We start from the raw sequence: 14,418 nt of genomic DNA, 5'->3' as shown, positions 1-14,418 counted from the left end.
GCTCCAGGATTATCAGATGAGAAAATCGATATGGTGAGGTCGTCCCCTCTCTCCGGACACGCCGGCAATAATACCCTTATCATCTCCCATAACTCTGTCGAAGATGAAGAACTAGTGTTTTATGAGAATAATATCGAACAAGCAACAGATCGTAATTTAATGGATCTATTGCTCTGATACCATGTTAAACTCAAGCAAGTACTGAATATTTTCTGTGTGTTTATTCATGAGCTTCGAGCTCGATATATATTACAAAGATACAAGATAAGCATAACTTCTACCGACTTATATTAGAGAGTATTTATCTCTAATATTTACATGTTTATCTCAACTTAAACCCATACTTATCCCAACACTTATCAATTACGTTTGTTTTCTTTGTAACCCACATGTCATAGACTATGACTATGACTCATAGTGATTCTAATGCCTACGATATACAGTTTGTTATCACCCTTTAGTGTAGGACCATAATGGTTCAACCTTGAAAATGTGTGAGAATACTTCCTCAAAACTCAAGTTGTAGGAATTTTAATATTATGAATATAATATTTTTTTTCCTGAGAGTATATAAATTTTGATTGATTTACAAACGTATTATAATCCAGGAGTCTTTAATCTGATTCCTTGTCCTCTTTGGTTCATGAATTTTTCCATTTATAGGAGATATGTAACCATTTGAAACAAGATCTGCTCTGAATTGATTAAAATACAATTTCATAGTAGAGTCTGAGTTTCTTATTATTATTATTAGATTTTTTTATACTGCATTTTATTTTAAGAACTGTTTTAGAGTTCAGACTTCCATCAGATCACTTGTTTTTTTATATTTCCCGATCCACTGTCCACTTAAGAAACTAGAATCTAAATTTAGTTGAATTTTAGACGGCTTGGTTTGGACGGTTCAAACAAAATGTATAGATGGACCACCGAAACTTCAACATCGTGTGTAATTGATGTATTATAAATGCTACAGATTGTTTGATTGTGATTGTATGGTCTCATAGCCTCACAAATAACATCGGCTTATCCTAATACATTCTCTGCTCAAGCCTCCCTTTGTGCCTAAACCAAACCAAAACGTGTCAATGTCTATAAACCAAAAAAAGAAGTTAACAATTACCAAAAGAAAAAAAAATGAGAGTAAAAAAATGAAAGGTTGACAAAAACAAAAAGTAAATAAAGCAAAGACAAGAGATCGCGATCTCCTGCGAGAGAGATCATTTAGATCTTTCTACTTCTGTACTTTTTATTTGGATATTACTGCTGACTTACTTCCACAGTCTGATCTACTCTATATCTTCACATGCACTCCGGTACGTGGCATGTCCAAAAATTGTCATACGTTGCCGTATATCTACACATCATTTGTAATTTTTATATATACATGTTGTACATCACGCAGCGCAGCTAGTGTATATGTACAGAGAGATCAAATCTAATTTCAAATACGACATAGCATAATGATGACAAAAAATAAGAAGTCCAGGTAACAAAATATAAACTAGAGCTAAATCGACCAAAAGGTCCAAAACGCAACCACTATTAGGAGTTGAATCATAATCATCTACGAAAATAAAGAGTAGCAAACTCATGTTACAGAATAATTGTTATATGGCATGTAAGGGATTGTATTTTTAATATTATTAATCTCGGCGTGTAGAACGTTGCGGGCCCATCGTATCTCTTGATTTCATAATGTCACAAAAAACTATACAGCTTCTCGCATTGGACACTTAGTTGATAAATATAAAAATTACAAACACCGATTGCAATCAGTTGTTTTTTTTTTTTTTTTTTTTTTGAGAAAGATTTTGCAATCAGTTGTTTACAAAAAATATAATGATGCATGAACTAGAGTTTAAATCTAAACACATGCCATGTCTTTACATTGTAATAGGTACAAGACATATATTTAACTAAACTTATGTTTGAGATCTAAGCTACGACGTTGATCTAGAATTTGTATATATTTAAATAAAATTTAGAATATTTTTAATGCCACACTATTTTTTACTTTATAATTTACATTAAAATAAAGTTATTCTATTATAATATAATTTTTGTTTCAATAGTACATTCTATAATAAAACTATTCTATAATAGATGGAGATATATAGCTAGTAATGTCATTTTTAACTCTATATTTGAAGTTAAAAAATGACATTATTCTTTATCTTACTCTATAATAGAGCAATTCTATTATAAAATGTATTATTGAAACAAAAATTACTCTATAATAGAATTACTATACTTTAATGTAAATTACATAGAAAAAAAAGTGTGCTATTGGAAATGCTCTGATTTAACCTATAGTAGCATTACTATTATTTTGATGGTTATTATAGTTTTTTTCCACACGTCTTTAGATGGGAGACCCATGGTACAAGAACACCATGAATTTGCGTTAGTTTCATTTGCCTTGGCCCGCTAAGACCATCTACAATGGTGGATCTCTAATTGGGGTCTTAAAGTTGTTAGAAAAAAATTTAGCTGTTTTTGGAATCCTTAGAAAAAGTGAGTCCAATGGTGGATTCTATTTTGGAATCCTTAGAAAAAAAAATTAATTTGTTTTCTGGTGATGGCAAGATATGAATTAAGGAAACAAAGAGAGTCATTAAGCTCTTAACCAGCAAAGCAAAAGGAGATAGTTTCATAGCTAACACACGCTTGAACATAAACTTCAAAGCCATATTTGAAAATTCGTTTGAGTAGATTACACCGACATAAGTTTGAGTGAACAAAGACGTTACACATACTTGACATGTCCTACAAAGGAAAAGAGTTGAGCATTCTCCTAATTCATCCGTGAGCCAGAAGCAATGTGACCTGCAGAACAAGACAAAGCAAGCAAGTTAGTCCAGAAGCAATGTAGTAAAAGATAGAACAAGAGAAGACCAAAAGTGTACCATTATTGTTGGTCGTCTGATCATGACTATCATCATTGATGTTGTGAGATGATGCTGAAGTATATTGAATGTCACAGCAACTTGGTCCGAAAGCTGTGACATGAAACACCATCTCTCCTTCATGTCTGAAAATGATGATGTCACCAATCTGCAGGTCATGCCCGTCTGCAAAGTCTTTCCACCCATCTGTGAGTTTCAAGCCGTCTACCTTCACTAACCAGGTTTTAGCGGACGCATCTGTTCTCAGTTTAGCCGTCTTGATGTGGTCGTTACTTTCTTGGAGATGCTTCGCAAAGAAAGCTATAGGAACGCTCTGCACCAAACATGCAACAAAAGTTAAGCAAAGGAAAACACTATAATTGAATGGCAAGAAAAGAGTTGAAAAGAGTACGAGGTGAGTGTGGAAGCCGGGAAGGAGAGGCTGAAAGAAATGTGGGTTGGTAGGAGCGTGAAGAGATTGATCGGCCATTGTTGAACACCTCAAGAGATAAATGTCTCAAGAAATCACTAATGTTATAATCCTGAAAGAGAGAACAATAGGAACGAAGTTCGACTCAGATTGAAACAAAAGCAAGGACCAACATGTGAACACATATGACTAATCTTACAACCGATTGAATCAGAACACATATGACTAATCTTACAACCGATTTAAACTAACAAAACAAAATATTAGAAGACAAAGCAACAAAAGAGACTAAAGGAAATCGAATTGAAACCCTAACTACATCGACTGAAACCGATAAGGAAATCGAAGGTATAGAGGGAGACGAGAACAACAACGAAGGTAACCTAACCTTTAATCTACCACAGAAGAAGATGACGGAAGAGGAGGATCAAAGATGGAGAGAAATCGCCTTTTCGTCTCCAACTCTGTTTTTTTTATCGCCTTCGGTCGCGAATATTTTTTTCCCAGCGTTACCAAACTCGTTTGCTCGCCGACCCAACCATCACACGCCACGTGCACTAAGGACTTGGTCCTTCCAAGCCTTGTTTACGGACCGATCCGTACCGATCCTTGTCCATTTCGCATTTTTAATCAGTTATATTCCAAGGATTCGGCTACGGACCGCCGTTGCGGATACTCTAATGACTGTGCTTTGAACATTTAGAATTTAATTTGTCTTTTGTATATTTGCGAAAATCTTAGTCTTCCCAGAATTTCGTAACGTTTTTCTTATCATTCCAAAAATACATTAGAACTAAAGTTACAATAGTCATATACTAAAGTTTACCATGAAAGTTATAGAGGTTTTATTCAAAAATAATAATTATTATAATAGAAATGAAATCCTAATGTTTTGAAACAAACATTTTTTGGTCTAATCAAGTGATGAGTTTTCGACAAATTATTCATATAACTGAACTTAAAAGATTCTGACAGCTAATAATATAGATTATCATGAACTCTTTCTTTTGTATTTTAATTACCTTTATTTCACATGTAATGAAAATAATTGTCAATATTTCATTCATCGTATAAATCACTATACCTTAAGCACCGTAAAAGTTAAAACATTGTTACATTCACATGATAAGATCATGTGCATCAGCAGTGTGGTTAATGCTTATCTACGCGTCTGATTTTATACCACTTTGGGTTGGACACACCCCACTCTCGCATTCTTTCTCATTCACGTGGATTATATACTATTGTCCGACAGTAAATTTACTACTTTCATAAACCTAAAAAAACTGTCGATCGGTTTACATAGACACTACCACAGCATGAAAATAAATTTTTTAGTTTATCATATTTTCGAGATAAATTAATTTTGGTTAGCTTATAATTCTTTTATTATGGTAATCACGACATCAAATCCGTTTTATTGATAAAATCATAGAGACTGAGCCAGGGCCGGCCCAGAGGGGAAGCCACCCAAACCATCGATTAGGGCATCCAATTTAAAGAGGCATATTTTCTACAAATTTTTGTTACTATATAGATAAAAATAATTTTATAAGATTTTTTAATTAAAACTATACTTATTGGACATTTTTACTTATGATATTTTGAAGGCATAATTCAAATACTGAAAAATTCTTTAAAATGATATTCATTCGAACATAAATAGTGGTATTTTACTTATGGAATTAATATTCTACAAGAATCAATGTCACAATAGATTAGAAAACCTACTATAATATTTTTTGTTAAAGAATGAATGTTATATGACAATATAAATTATTTAGTGGGCATTTTTACTTATGATATTTTGAAGGCATTTTTACTTATGATATTTTGAAGGCATAATTCAAATACTGAAAATTTCTTTAAAGTGATATTCATTCGAACATAATTAGTGGTATTTTATTTATGGAATTATTATTCTACAAGAATCAATGTCAAAATAGATTAGATCGCCTACTATAATATTTGTTTTTTAAAGAATGATTGTTATATGAAAAATATAAATTATTTAGTGTGCATTTTAGAATATAAGAATATCGATCATCACATATAAAAAAAAATTAAAAGGTAAAAATAGTTATTAGTAGTATAACATGTTATTTAAGAGATTACCTAAATTGATTTTGTTATCGATCAAAACTGTTATAAGAATTGACTATATTTATTTAATGAATGCTTTTACATGAAAAATGCAAAAAAGTATATTTTAATGTTTTATATTTACTGTTTTAGTTCAAAAATTTAAATTACTTTTATATTAGTTTTTTTTATAATTTCAATATAAATATTAAAAAGTATAGTTTTAAAATTGGATTAGAGCATTGTTAAACGTTAGACCGGCACTGGACTGAGCATATAAACTATTTTAGTCTTTCTAAGACGCCTCACTATTTTCAAAAAGTGTTATCTTTAGTTAATCTATATCTTACCCACGTATTTCACTGCAGTGCTCCATTTAAAACTCGTTTTTATTAAAGTTGTTATTCAGAAAATTAGATTAAAAAAACTTATTAATTTTTTTTAGCAAAAAAAGAAAGAAAATTAGATAAACCCTATCAAAATGGTGAAGCACATGTTCTCCGGTTGTACATGCATACAAATACAACTATAGAAGTAATATATCATCATCCCTTCCCTAGCTAGTAATACTATTTTTTTTTCTAAATTCGGAAATTACTTCCATTCTCCTTCCCACATATATATTTACATTGCTTATCTCCATTTTTTCAATCATGTCAAAAAGTAACTCTTGTTTTCTAAATACGACATTCTAACTTTTAAGCGTGTGTATATACATGTATGTAAAGACACAAACACATATAACAAGCCCCTCTCAACCTCACTTCTCCAACAAGTTTTCTACATCCACACAAAAAAGTTCTCCAGAACATAAGCACACATTTAGAGACATGGATGATCTTGAGTTATTACAAGATCTGTCCAAATTCAACTTCCCAGCAACCATCAAGACCCCATCTAAAACCTCTAAAGACAACAAAGACGGCGATGATGACAACGACGAGGGTTTTAGCTGCAGCACACCCACATCTCAAGAACACAAGATTCCTTCTGTCCACGATTCTCCACCTCCCCCGCCGCGAAAACCTCGTGCACTGCCTTCAAAACCGTCGCCAACAGCGGCTCTGATGATCAGATCGTGTAAGAGGAAGCTCTTAGTGTCCACTCCTGAGATTATCATGAACAAGGAAGAGATTGACCGTTTCTTCTCCTCCGTCTATAGTGACACGTCGACGACGACGAAACGGCGGAGACGTTATCTTTGTTGTGCGCGAAGATGAGCCTTTAGTTCAAGATTTACATTTCTCTACAGTTTTACTGGAAATACCGTAAACTCATTATAGTATAAATTTAAAAGCTTCTTATAAAGTATTTTTAATTTTATAAAATGGATGGATAATTTTCTGCAGCCGCATATTAATTCCGCATGGAGGGGTCGTTGTTGTAAATTCCGTAATAAATGAAAATTTAATTCCGTTTGCCAAGTTTCATAATAATAATTGGGATATTTATGTCATTTCTAAGAGACAAGATCGAGTTATATTTACGATCCAGCGTCATGGGTGGAAAAGTTACGTAATTTCACTATATGTCCAAGAGTCTATAAAACTGTTTGTTATCCACATACTGTATTAAGTTACCTACTGTGATACTATCATCATCATGTTAACTTAATGAGCCGACGGTGGTAGTACATGTTCGTTTAGATATGAAACCATTTCATTTATGCAACCAGCAAAGGAAGTTAAATGCAACTGTTGAGATAATTCCTTAAACCAATTGACCGGTTTATATCTCACTTGACTAATTTAACCTAGCACACTTCTTGTTGTTGTTTGAGGTTGTTAAAGACACAAGAGATTTTTTGACCCAGTTCCCTTTCGGTACATCTGGGGAGAGGACGGCACTCTCAACGATTCACTAGTATCAAGTGTTTACAAGAGCTTTCTTTACACAACAACCTTTGTGTCTCTCTATTCACCTAGAGACAACACAACAATGAGCTAAAGACTTAAGCTCACTGAACCTGTGTGTATAAGAGATGAAAAACCCACTCTTCCTGGAGAAGAAACAGCCTGAGACTCTTGACCGGATCTCCCTTGCCTTCTCCTTGTAGATACTCCTTCAAGCTCTTTCCTTTGCTCTTGCTTCTTGCCTCTCTCCTTTGCTAATCTCTCCTTTTGACAAATGAGTGTTAGAGTGGCAAGAAATTAGGTTTAGAGACTATATAAGTGTCTCCCTAAACCTAATCACTAATGGGCTTTCGACCATAATAAGGCCCAACCAAACATGACCAAATTGCTCACAATCAGCTTCTCAAGTCTTGTGCCCAATTCTCAAGTCTTGTGCCCATTTCTCAAGTCTTGTGCTTTATTCTCAAGTCTTGTGCAGATCATAATTCAACAATCTCCACCTTGAGCTTTTGGTCACCTGTGCTTGCCATATCTGTAACTGAAATACCGTCTCTATGTCGATTTACCTCAACGTAAGATGAACCTGAGACTTCCGTCATAGTCTCAAACTAGTGAATCATTCCTGCAACCCTTCCAGCTCCACCACCAGAAATAAGCAGTCCTGTCACCTTTACCGGCGACCCACAGCACTAACAGATCAATCCTTGAACTCAACATGTACCGCCATCAGTAATAATGGAACACGCCGCCTAACACACTGTTAGGAAGACTTTCGACACAACCTCTTGTTCAACTTATTGAAACTGCCCTTCACTTCCATTTCAGAATTGACCATCTGAATCCTTTGTCGATTTCCCAGATTTGACCATCTGAACTTCTTGCTTCTGCGAGGTGATAACCGACAAACCATCTCGCGCTTCCGCTGTCTCAACTCAGTTGGTGACATTGAGTGTCACCAGGCACCTCTCAAAGTTGTTGCCTGGTAAACTCTTTGTCAACATATCCGCAGGATTTAGAGAAGTATGAATCTTCTGCACCTTAGCTGAACCATCCTCCACCTTGTCCCTGATGAAATGCACTTTATTCTCAAAGTGCTTGGTCCTGTCATGATGAACTGGATTTTTCGTCAAACAAATTGCACTCTGCGAGTCACAATTCAACTTGAAACTCTCTGACTTAAACCCCAATTCACTGCAGAAAATCTTCAACCAAATTCCCTCTCTAGCTGCCTCTGTGAGTGCCATGTACTCTGCCTCAGTAGTTGAAAGAGCCACAACATGCTGAAGAGTAGACCTCCAACTCACAGTATTACCACCAACCTTGAAGACATAACCCGATATTGACCTTCTCCTGTCAAGATCTGCAGAGTAATCTGAATCACAAAACCCTTCAATCTCAAACTTGTCTGACTTCTTGAAGTTTAGACACACATCTGAAGCTCCCTTAAGATATCTCAAAATCCACTTAACCGCAGACCAATGAGATCTTCCTGGATTTGCCATGAATCTACTGACCAAACCGACCGCATACGCTAAATCTGGACGAGTACCAATCATGCCATACATCAGACTTCCCACTGCACTTGCATAAGGAACTGAACTCATCAACCGTGTCTCCTCAACCAACTCCTCAGGAGTCAAACTCTTAAGCTTGAACTGTGAATTAGATGGAGTTACAACAGCCCTGCAATCCTCCATGTTAAAAGTTCTCAACACCTGCTTAAGATACCTTTCCTGTGATAGCTTCAGAATACCCTTCTCTCTATCCCTGATGATATCAATCCCGAGGATTCTAGATGCTGGCCCTAGATCCTTCATCTCAAACTTTTCCTTCAAACTTGCTTTCAGCGCTTTGATCTTCTCCATATCCTTTGCTGCTATAAGCATGTCATCAACATACAGTAAGAGATATACCATATCATCAATACTTGATCCCTTAGTGTAAACACATGGATCCTTCCTGCACCTCCGGAACTTTTGAGACTTCATAAAATCATCAAACTTTTTGTTCCACTGCCTAGGTGACTGCTTTAAACCATAGAGAGATTTCTTCAGAAGACAAACCTTGTCTTCATTTCCTTTCTCTATGAAACCTTCTGGCTGCTCCATGTAGATGACTTCATCAAGTGTACCGTGTAAGAAAGCAGTCTTGACATCCAGTTGCTCCAACTCCAGATCGAAGTTCACCACAATTGATAACATGATTCGAATAGAAGCATGCTTGACTACCGGAGCAAATATCTCATTGTAATCCACTCCCTCAACTTGTGTATACCCTTTAGCAACAAGTCTCGACTTATACCTGCGATCTTCCACTCCTGGAATTCCTTCTTTAATCTTGTGAATCCATTTACACCCGATTATCCTCTGCTTTTCTGGCCTTGGGACGAGCTCATAAGTATCATTCTCATCCAGAGATTGCTTTTCCTCTCCCATAGACTTGTACCACTTGTCCCAGTCTCTACTTCTCCTAGCTTCTGCTAGTGACTTTGGTTCATCTATCTCCAAGCTTTCTGCTGTTGCCAAAGCATAAGCTACAAAATCAGATCCCTCAAACCTCGATGGTGGTCTGATGACTCTCCTTTCTCTGTCTCTTGCCAACAGATAATCATCAAAAGACTCCATGTGACTCTGATTTTCCTCCTCTTCTTCCTCAGATTCCTCTTCCTCTTCTGATTCAGTTTCTGATTGTGAACTTCCCGAAGTATCTCCACCTTGACCAGTAGAATCCCCACTTCCTGAAGCCTCTCCACCTTGACCGGTAGACTCTTGAACTGAACCAGTTGTAGTCGGTCCTTGGATCAGATCAGTGCTAAAAGTGACTTTCTTCTTCTTCTTAGATTTAGTCGCTTCCTTTTGATCTCGATCTTTATACAGCTTCTCCTCATCAAAGACTACATTCCTGCTGATAGTACTCCTTTCCTCATCTTGTAACCACACCCTGTAACCTTTAGTACCCTGTGGATAACCCATGAAGAATCCTTTAACAGCTCTTGGACTTAGCTTGTCCTCTGTTCTGTGTACATAAGCAACACAACCAAACCGTCTGAGATGACTGTAATCAACCTTTGACCCTGACCACACTTCCTCTGGAATCTGAAACCTCAAAGATGCACTAGGAGACCTGTTTATCAGATAAACTGCAGTAGACGCTGCCTCAGCCCAGAACTTCTTCTCTAACCTGGTTTCTGCCAACATACACCTGATCTTATCCGCTATTGTCCTATTCATCCTCTCAGCCACTCCATTTTGCTGTGGAGTATAAACGCAAGTCCTGTGCCGTTTAATCCCTGAGTCTTGACAAAGCTTATCCATCAGATTGTTGCAGAACTCCAATCCATTATCTGTCCTTAGACACTTGATCTTCTTCTTTGTTTGATTTTCCACAAGTGCCTTCCACTCTGAAAAATTCTCAAACACCTCATCTTTACTCCTTAAGAATCTGATCCAGACCTTCCTTGAGTAATCATCGATGAATGTAAGAAAGTATCTACATCCCGACAGAGTTGGTTCATTTGAAACTGAACCCCATAGATCACTGTGAATGTATTCAAGAATACCTTTAGTAGTGTGTTTCCCCTCTGGAAAGCTTTGCTTGTGGGACTTTCCAAGTACACACTCCTCACAGAAATCTAATGTGTGGACCTCCTTTGAGTCTAGATAACCTCCTTTGACCAGAAGATTCATGTTCTTCAGACTCATGTGTCCTAACCTTGAGTGCCATCTGTTCGTCAAGTTCACTTCAGCTCTGACTACAGACGCTTCTCCCTTTACCACTGATCCTTGCAGATAATACAATCCATCTTGATATTTCCCAGAAATCACCTTTTGACCATTCTTGTAGAAAGTAACTATGAAGTCTTCCCCTTCATACTTGCAACCGCTCTTTTCTAACTGGCCATAAGAGATGAGATTCCTGCTCATGGTTGGCATATATCTCACCTCAGTCAAGATAACTGTAGCTCCTTCTGAGTTTATGATCTTCAGCTTGCCAATACCTTTGACTTCACTTGAAGTATTGTTACCCATCAATACTTTTCCACCTTCAAACTCCTTGAAATCAAATAAGGCATCTCTATCTGGTGTAATGTGGAATGTACAACCAGAATCCATGACCCACTCACTCTTGGGGTCCTTTTCACTTGCTGTCAAGATCATAGGAAACTCCTTTTCCTGAGCAACATTTGCAGAATCAGTTGCTCTCCCATTCTTTCTTTCAGGACAATCTTTCTTGAAGTGTCCTTCCTTCCCACATACCCAACACTCTCTAGCTTTGGGTTGATTCATTGGCCTAGATTTAGACCTTGAATCCCTGCTCTTGGATCTTCCACTCGACTGACCAGAACTCTTCCTCTCAGGTCTACCCCTGGACACAACCAAACCTTCGGCATTTGACTTAGCCTTTCCAATGAGCCCCTTTTCCTTTAGCTCAACTTCCTTGGCATATGCAGAACTAGTTACTTCATTCAGAGTCAGTGTTTCCTTTCTATTACCGTATTTAAGTGTATGAACCAGTGAGTCGAACTGCCTTGGGAGACTCGACAGGACCTGGATAGCTTGGTCCTCATCACTCACATTAATGTTCAAACTCGCCAAATCGTCTACCAGTTTCAGAAACACATCAAGATTCTCCTCTATGCTTTTGTGCTCTTCCATCTTAAAGCTGGCAAACCTCTGCTTCAAATAAATCCGGTTAGGTAAAGATTTAGTTTGATAATCCCTTTCCAGAGCCTTCCATACTCCTAGAGCTGTTGTCTCCTTCATAACCTTTCGTAAGATCATGTTGCTAAGAGAAGAGCATATCAGATTCTTTGCTCTCTTATCCTTCTCCTTTTTCAGCGGATCAACCGGAGAACTCATAGCTTCTGTGACCTCACCTTCCTTTTCTTTTCCTTTAACAGAACTGCTGGATCCTTCTTCTTCTAGAACAAAATCCAAACCCTGAAGCTCAAGCAGCATAAGCATCTTAAACTTCCATAATCCAAAGTCTCCTTGACCGTCAAACTTCTCCACCTTAAATTTAGCTAGAGCTGGTTCCATGACTCAAGACTTTATCCTCTGCTAAAGCTGAACACCCAAACCAGAAACCCCTTAACTTCTTCAAACAACTTCAACCGCTGAACAGAACCAGAAACCCCTGAACCTGTGCAGCCAAACACCAACAGCAGATCAGAAACTGAAACCGTAACCTCTCCTTGCTGAACCTGATGCTCTGATACCACTTGTTGAGATAATTCCTTAAACCAATTGACCGGTTTATATCTCACTTGACTAATTTAACCTAGCACACTTCTTGTTGTTGTTTGAGGTTGTTAAAGACACAAGAGATTTTTTGACCCAGTTCCCTTTCGGTACATCTGGGGAGAGGACGGCACTCTCAACGATTCACTAGTATCAAGTGTTTACAAGAGCTTTCTTTACACAACAACCTTTGTGTCTCTCTATTCACCTAGAGACAACACAACAATGAGCTAAAGACTTAAGCTCACTGAACCTGTGTGTATAAGAGATGAAAAACCCACTCTTCCTGGAGAAGAAACAGCCTGAGACTCTTGACCGGATCTCCCTTGCCTTCTCCTTGTAGATACTCCTTCAAGCTCTTTCCTTTGCTCTTGCTTCTTGCCTCTCTCCTTTGCTAATCTCTCCTTTTGACAAATGAGTGTTAGAGTGGCAAGAAATTAGGTTTAGAGACTATATAAGTGTCTCCCTAAACCTAATCACTAATGGGCTTTCGACCATAATAAGGCCCAACCAAACATGATCAAATTGCTCACAATCAGCTTCTCAAGTCTTGTGCCCAATTCTCAAGTCTTGTGCCCATTTCTCAAGTCTTGTGCTTTATTCTCAAGTCTTGTGCAGATCATAATTCAACAGCAACGATTCTGCTATAGTTTCACATATATAGATTGATGCCGTAGACACCACTTTTATTTTTCATACAGCTTCACATATGTTTAATAAGATATTTATACACGTTTATTATAAAGTAATTATTTTGCGCTTTCAAAAATTACAATCAGTTGAACAAGATAAAAATAAAGTTCCAAGTGCAAAATGTCAATTTGATTAATCGAATACTTTTATAATATTAGCTAAGTATTAATGATAGCAGTTTATTAAGTTATCAAAAATGCTAATGGCGTTTAAAAGTATTAGGTGCTAATTTGGTAGAAGATGTATAGTTGCGTGTCCTACGTTGTGAAAGCAACAACGCGGAGATAATGAGCCTTGATGTATGCAGCTATATTTTTTTCTTCAGCGAATGTAAATAGTACTAAATATCATGCACAGGTAGTGAATACCTATATATTTTAAATTAGTAAATTTTTTTTGTGAAAGTAGTAATGTTTTAATATTAGCTCAGTAAAAAAGCACGCACATGTATAGTTAGCTCAGTTATATTAATATCAAATTTGTTCATCTGAATTTCATGGTTGTTTCTGACATTTTGACCGGCCGGTAGAGCGACATACGTACGTACCTTTGGGATCTGTAGTTACTATGCAAATCGTTTTTGTATAGAATAATACTTATCGAAAATATTCTAAATTTTCAAAGTTCGAAGTTGATACTAGTCGTTCAATTCTTTACTGTTTTCAAAATAATCACATTGTATTTAGAAAATATCATTATAATTGAAATGAATTTAGATATTTGGTCGGTGGACCACATAAATCATGTATACGCTAACAGGCAACAGCTAATATGTAAAATTTACATACATATAATATATTGATAGGTGGTGTTACTAAACCATAATCACTTGAATATTTTTTTAGACGACTTTATATTTAGTTTAAATTTTAAAAATAAATTGAATTAGAGTTGATTACTTTTTTTTTAAAGGTTTGATTACTTCTCTTACGTATATTTTTGATAAAACAGAATAAGAAAACAAATTGGATTGTGATTCCAGAAAATTGAATTGTTTGTATGCGTGTTGCGTCTCTTTCGACAGTTGTTTTTTTTAATCTTTGAGAAGCAACAATTTTAAATTATCTAACTGGCGGACAGAAACAAAAAGATTACTCACCAGACCACAAAATTAAATGAAAATTAAATATAGAGTAATTATATGTCCCTCAGACAAAAATGGAATTAATAGGGTTATTTATTAGACCAATAATATTGAATGAAATTAAATATAGTGTAATGATATGGTCCTG

At 36.3% G+C, this 14,418-nt stretch overlaps 2 protein-coding genes across 2 annotated transcripts; one reads left to right on the top strand and one right to left on the bottom strand.

Annotated features, from left to right (window-relative positions):
- Positions 1-2,596: 2,596 nt before the first annotated feature.
- Positions 2,597-3,972, bottom strand: LOC130512477 (B3 domain-containing protein REM7-like). The gene is made up of 4 exons (XM_057010525.1): positions 3,707-3,972; positions 3,301-3,430; positions 2,910-3,222; positions 2,597-2,829 (listed from the first exon to the last, which is right to left on the bottom strand). The coding sequence occupies exons 2-4, from the start codon at positions 3,376-3,378 to the stop codon at positions 2,798-2,800; spliced, it is 423 nt and encodes a 140-aa protein (XP_056866505.1). The 5' UTR covers positions 3,379-3,430; positions 3,707-3,972; the 3' UTR covers positions 2,597-2,797.
- Positions 3,973-6,101: 2,129 nt separating this feature from the next.
- Positions 6,102-6,818, top strand: LOC130495201 (cyclin-dependent protein kinase inhibitor SMR1-like). The gene has a single exon (XM_056986517.1). It carries the CDS (start codon positions 6,117-6,119, stop codon positions 6,618-6,620), a length of 504 nt encoding a protein of 167 aa, XP_056842497.1. The 5' UTR covers positions 6,102-6,116; the 3' UTR covers positions 6,621-6,818.
- Positions 6,819-14,418: the final 7,600 nt, after the last annotated feature.

The sequence above is a fragment of the Raphanus sativus genome, chromosome 5 (assembly GCF_000801105.2).
Source record: "Raphanus sativus cultivar WK10039 chromosome 5, ASM80110v3, whole genome shotgun sequence".
NCBI classification, from domain to species: Eukaryota; Viridiplantae; Streptophyta; class Magnoliopsida; order Brassicales; family Brassicaceae; genus Raphanus; species Raphanus sativus.
The sequence above is the reverse complement of the archived record's forward strand: the minus strand, read 5'-3'. Positions and strand labels throughout refer to the sequence as shown.

What these genes read in the sequence shown, in the direction of transcription:
- LOC130512477 (XM_057010525.1), bottom strand. Translation starts at nt 3,378, where the DNA reads ATGGCCGATCAATCTCTTCACGCTCCTACCAACCCACATTTCTTTCAG. An exon ending in CCGGCTTCCACACTCACCTC is followed by an intron (nt 3,223 to 3,300) that starts GTACTCTTTTCA and finishes TGTTTGGTGCAG; the next exon opens with AGCGTTCCTATAGCTTTCTT. An exon ending in TCAGACGACCAACAATAATG is followed by an intron (nt 2,830 to 2,909) that starts GTACACTTTTGG and finishes CTTGTTCTGCAG; the next exon opens with GTCACATTGCTTCTGGCTCA.
- LOC130495201 (XM_056986517.1), top strand. Translation starts at nt 6,117, where the DNA reads ATGTATGTAAAGACACAAACACATATAACAAGCCCCTCTCAACCTCAC.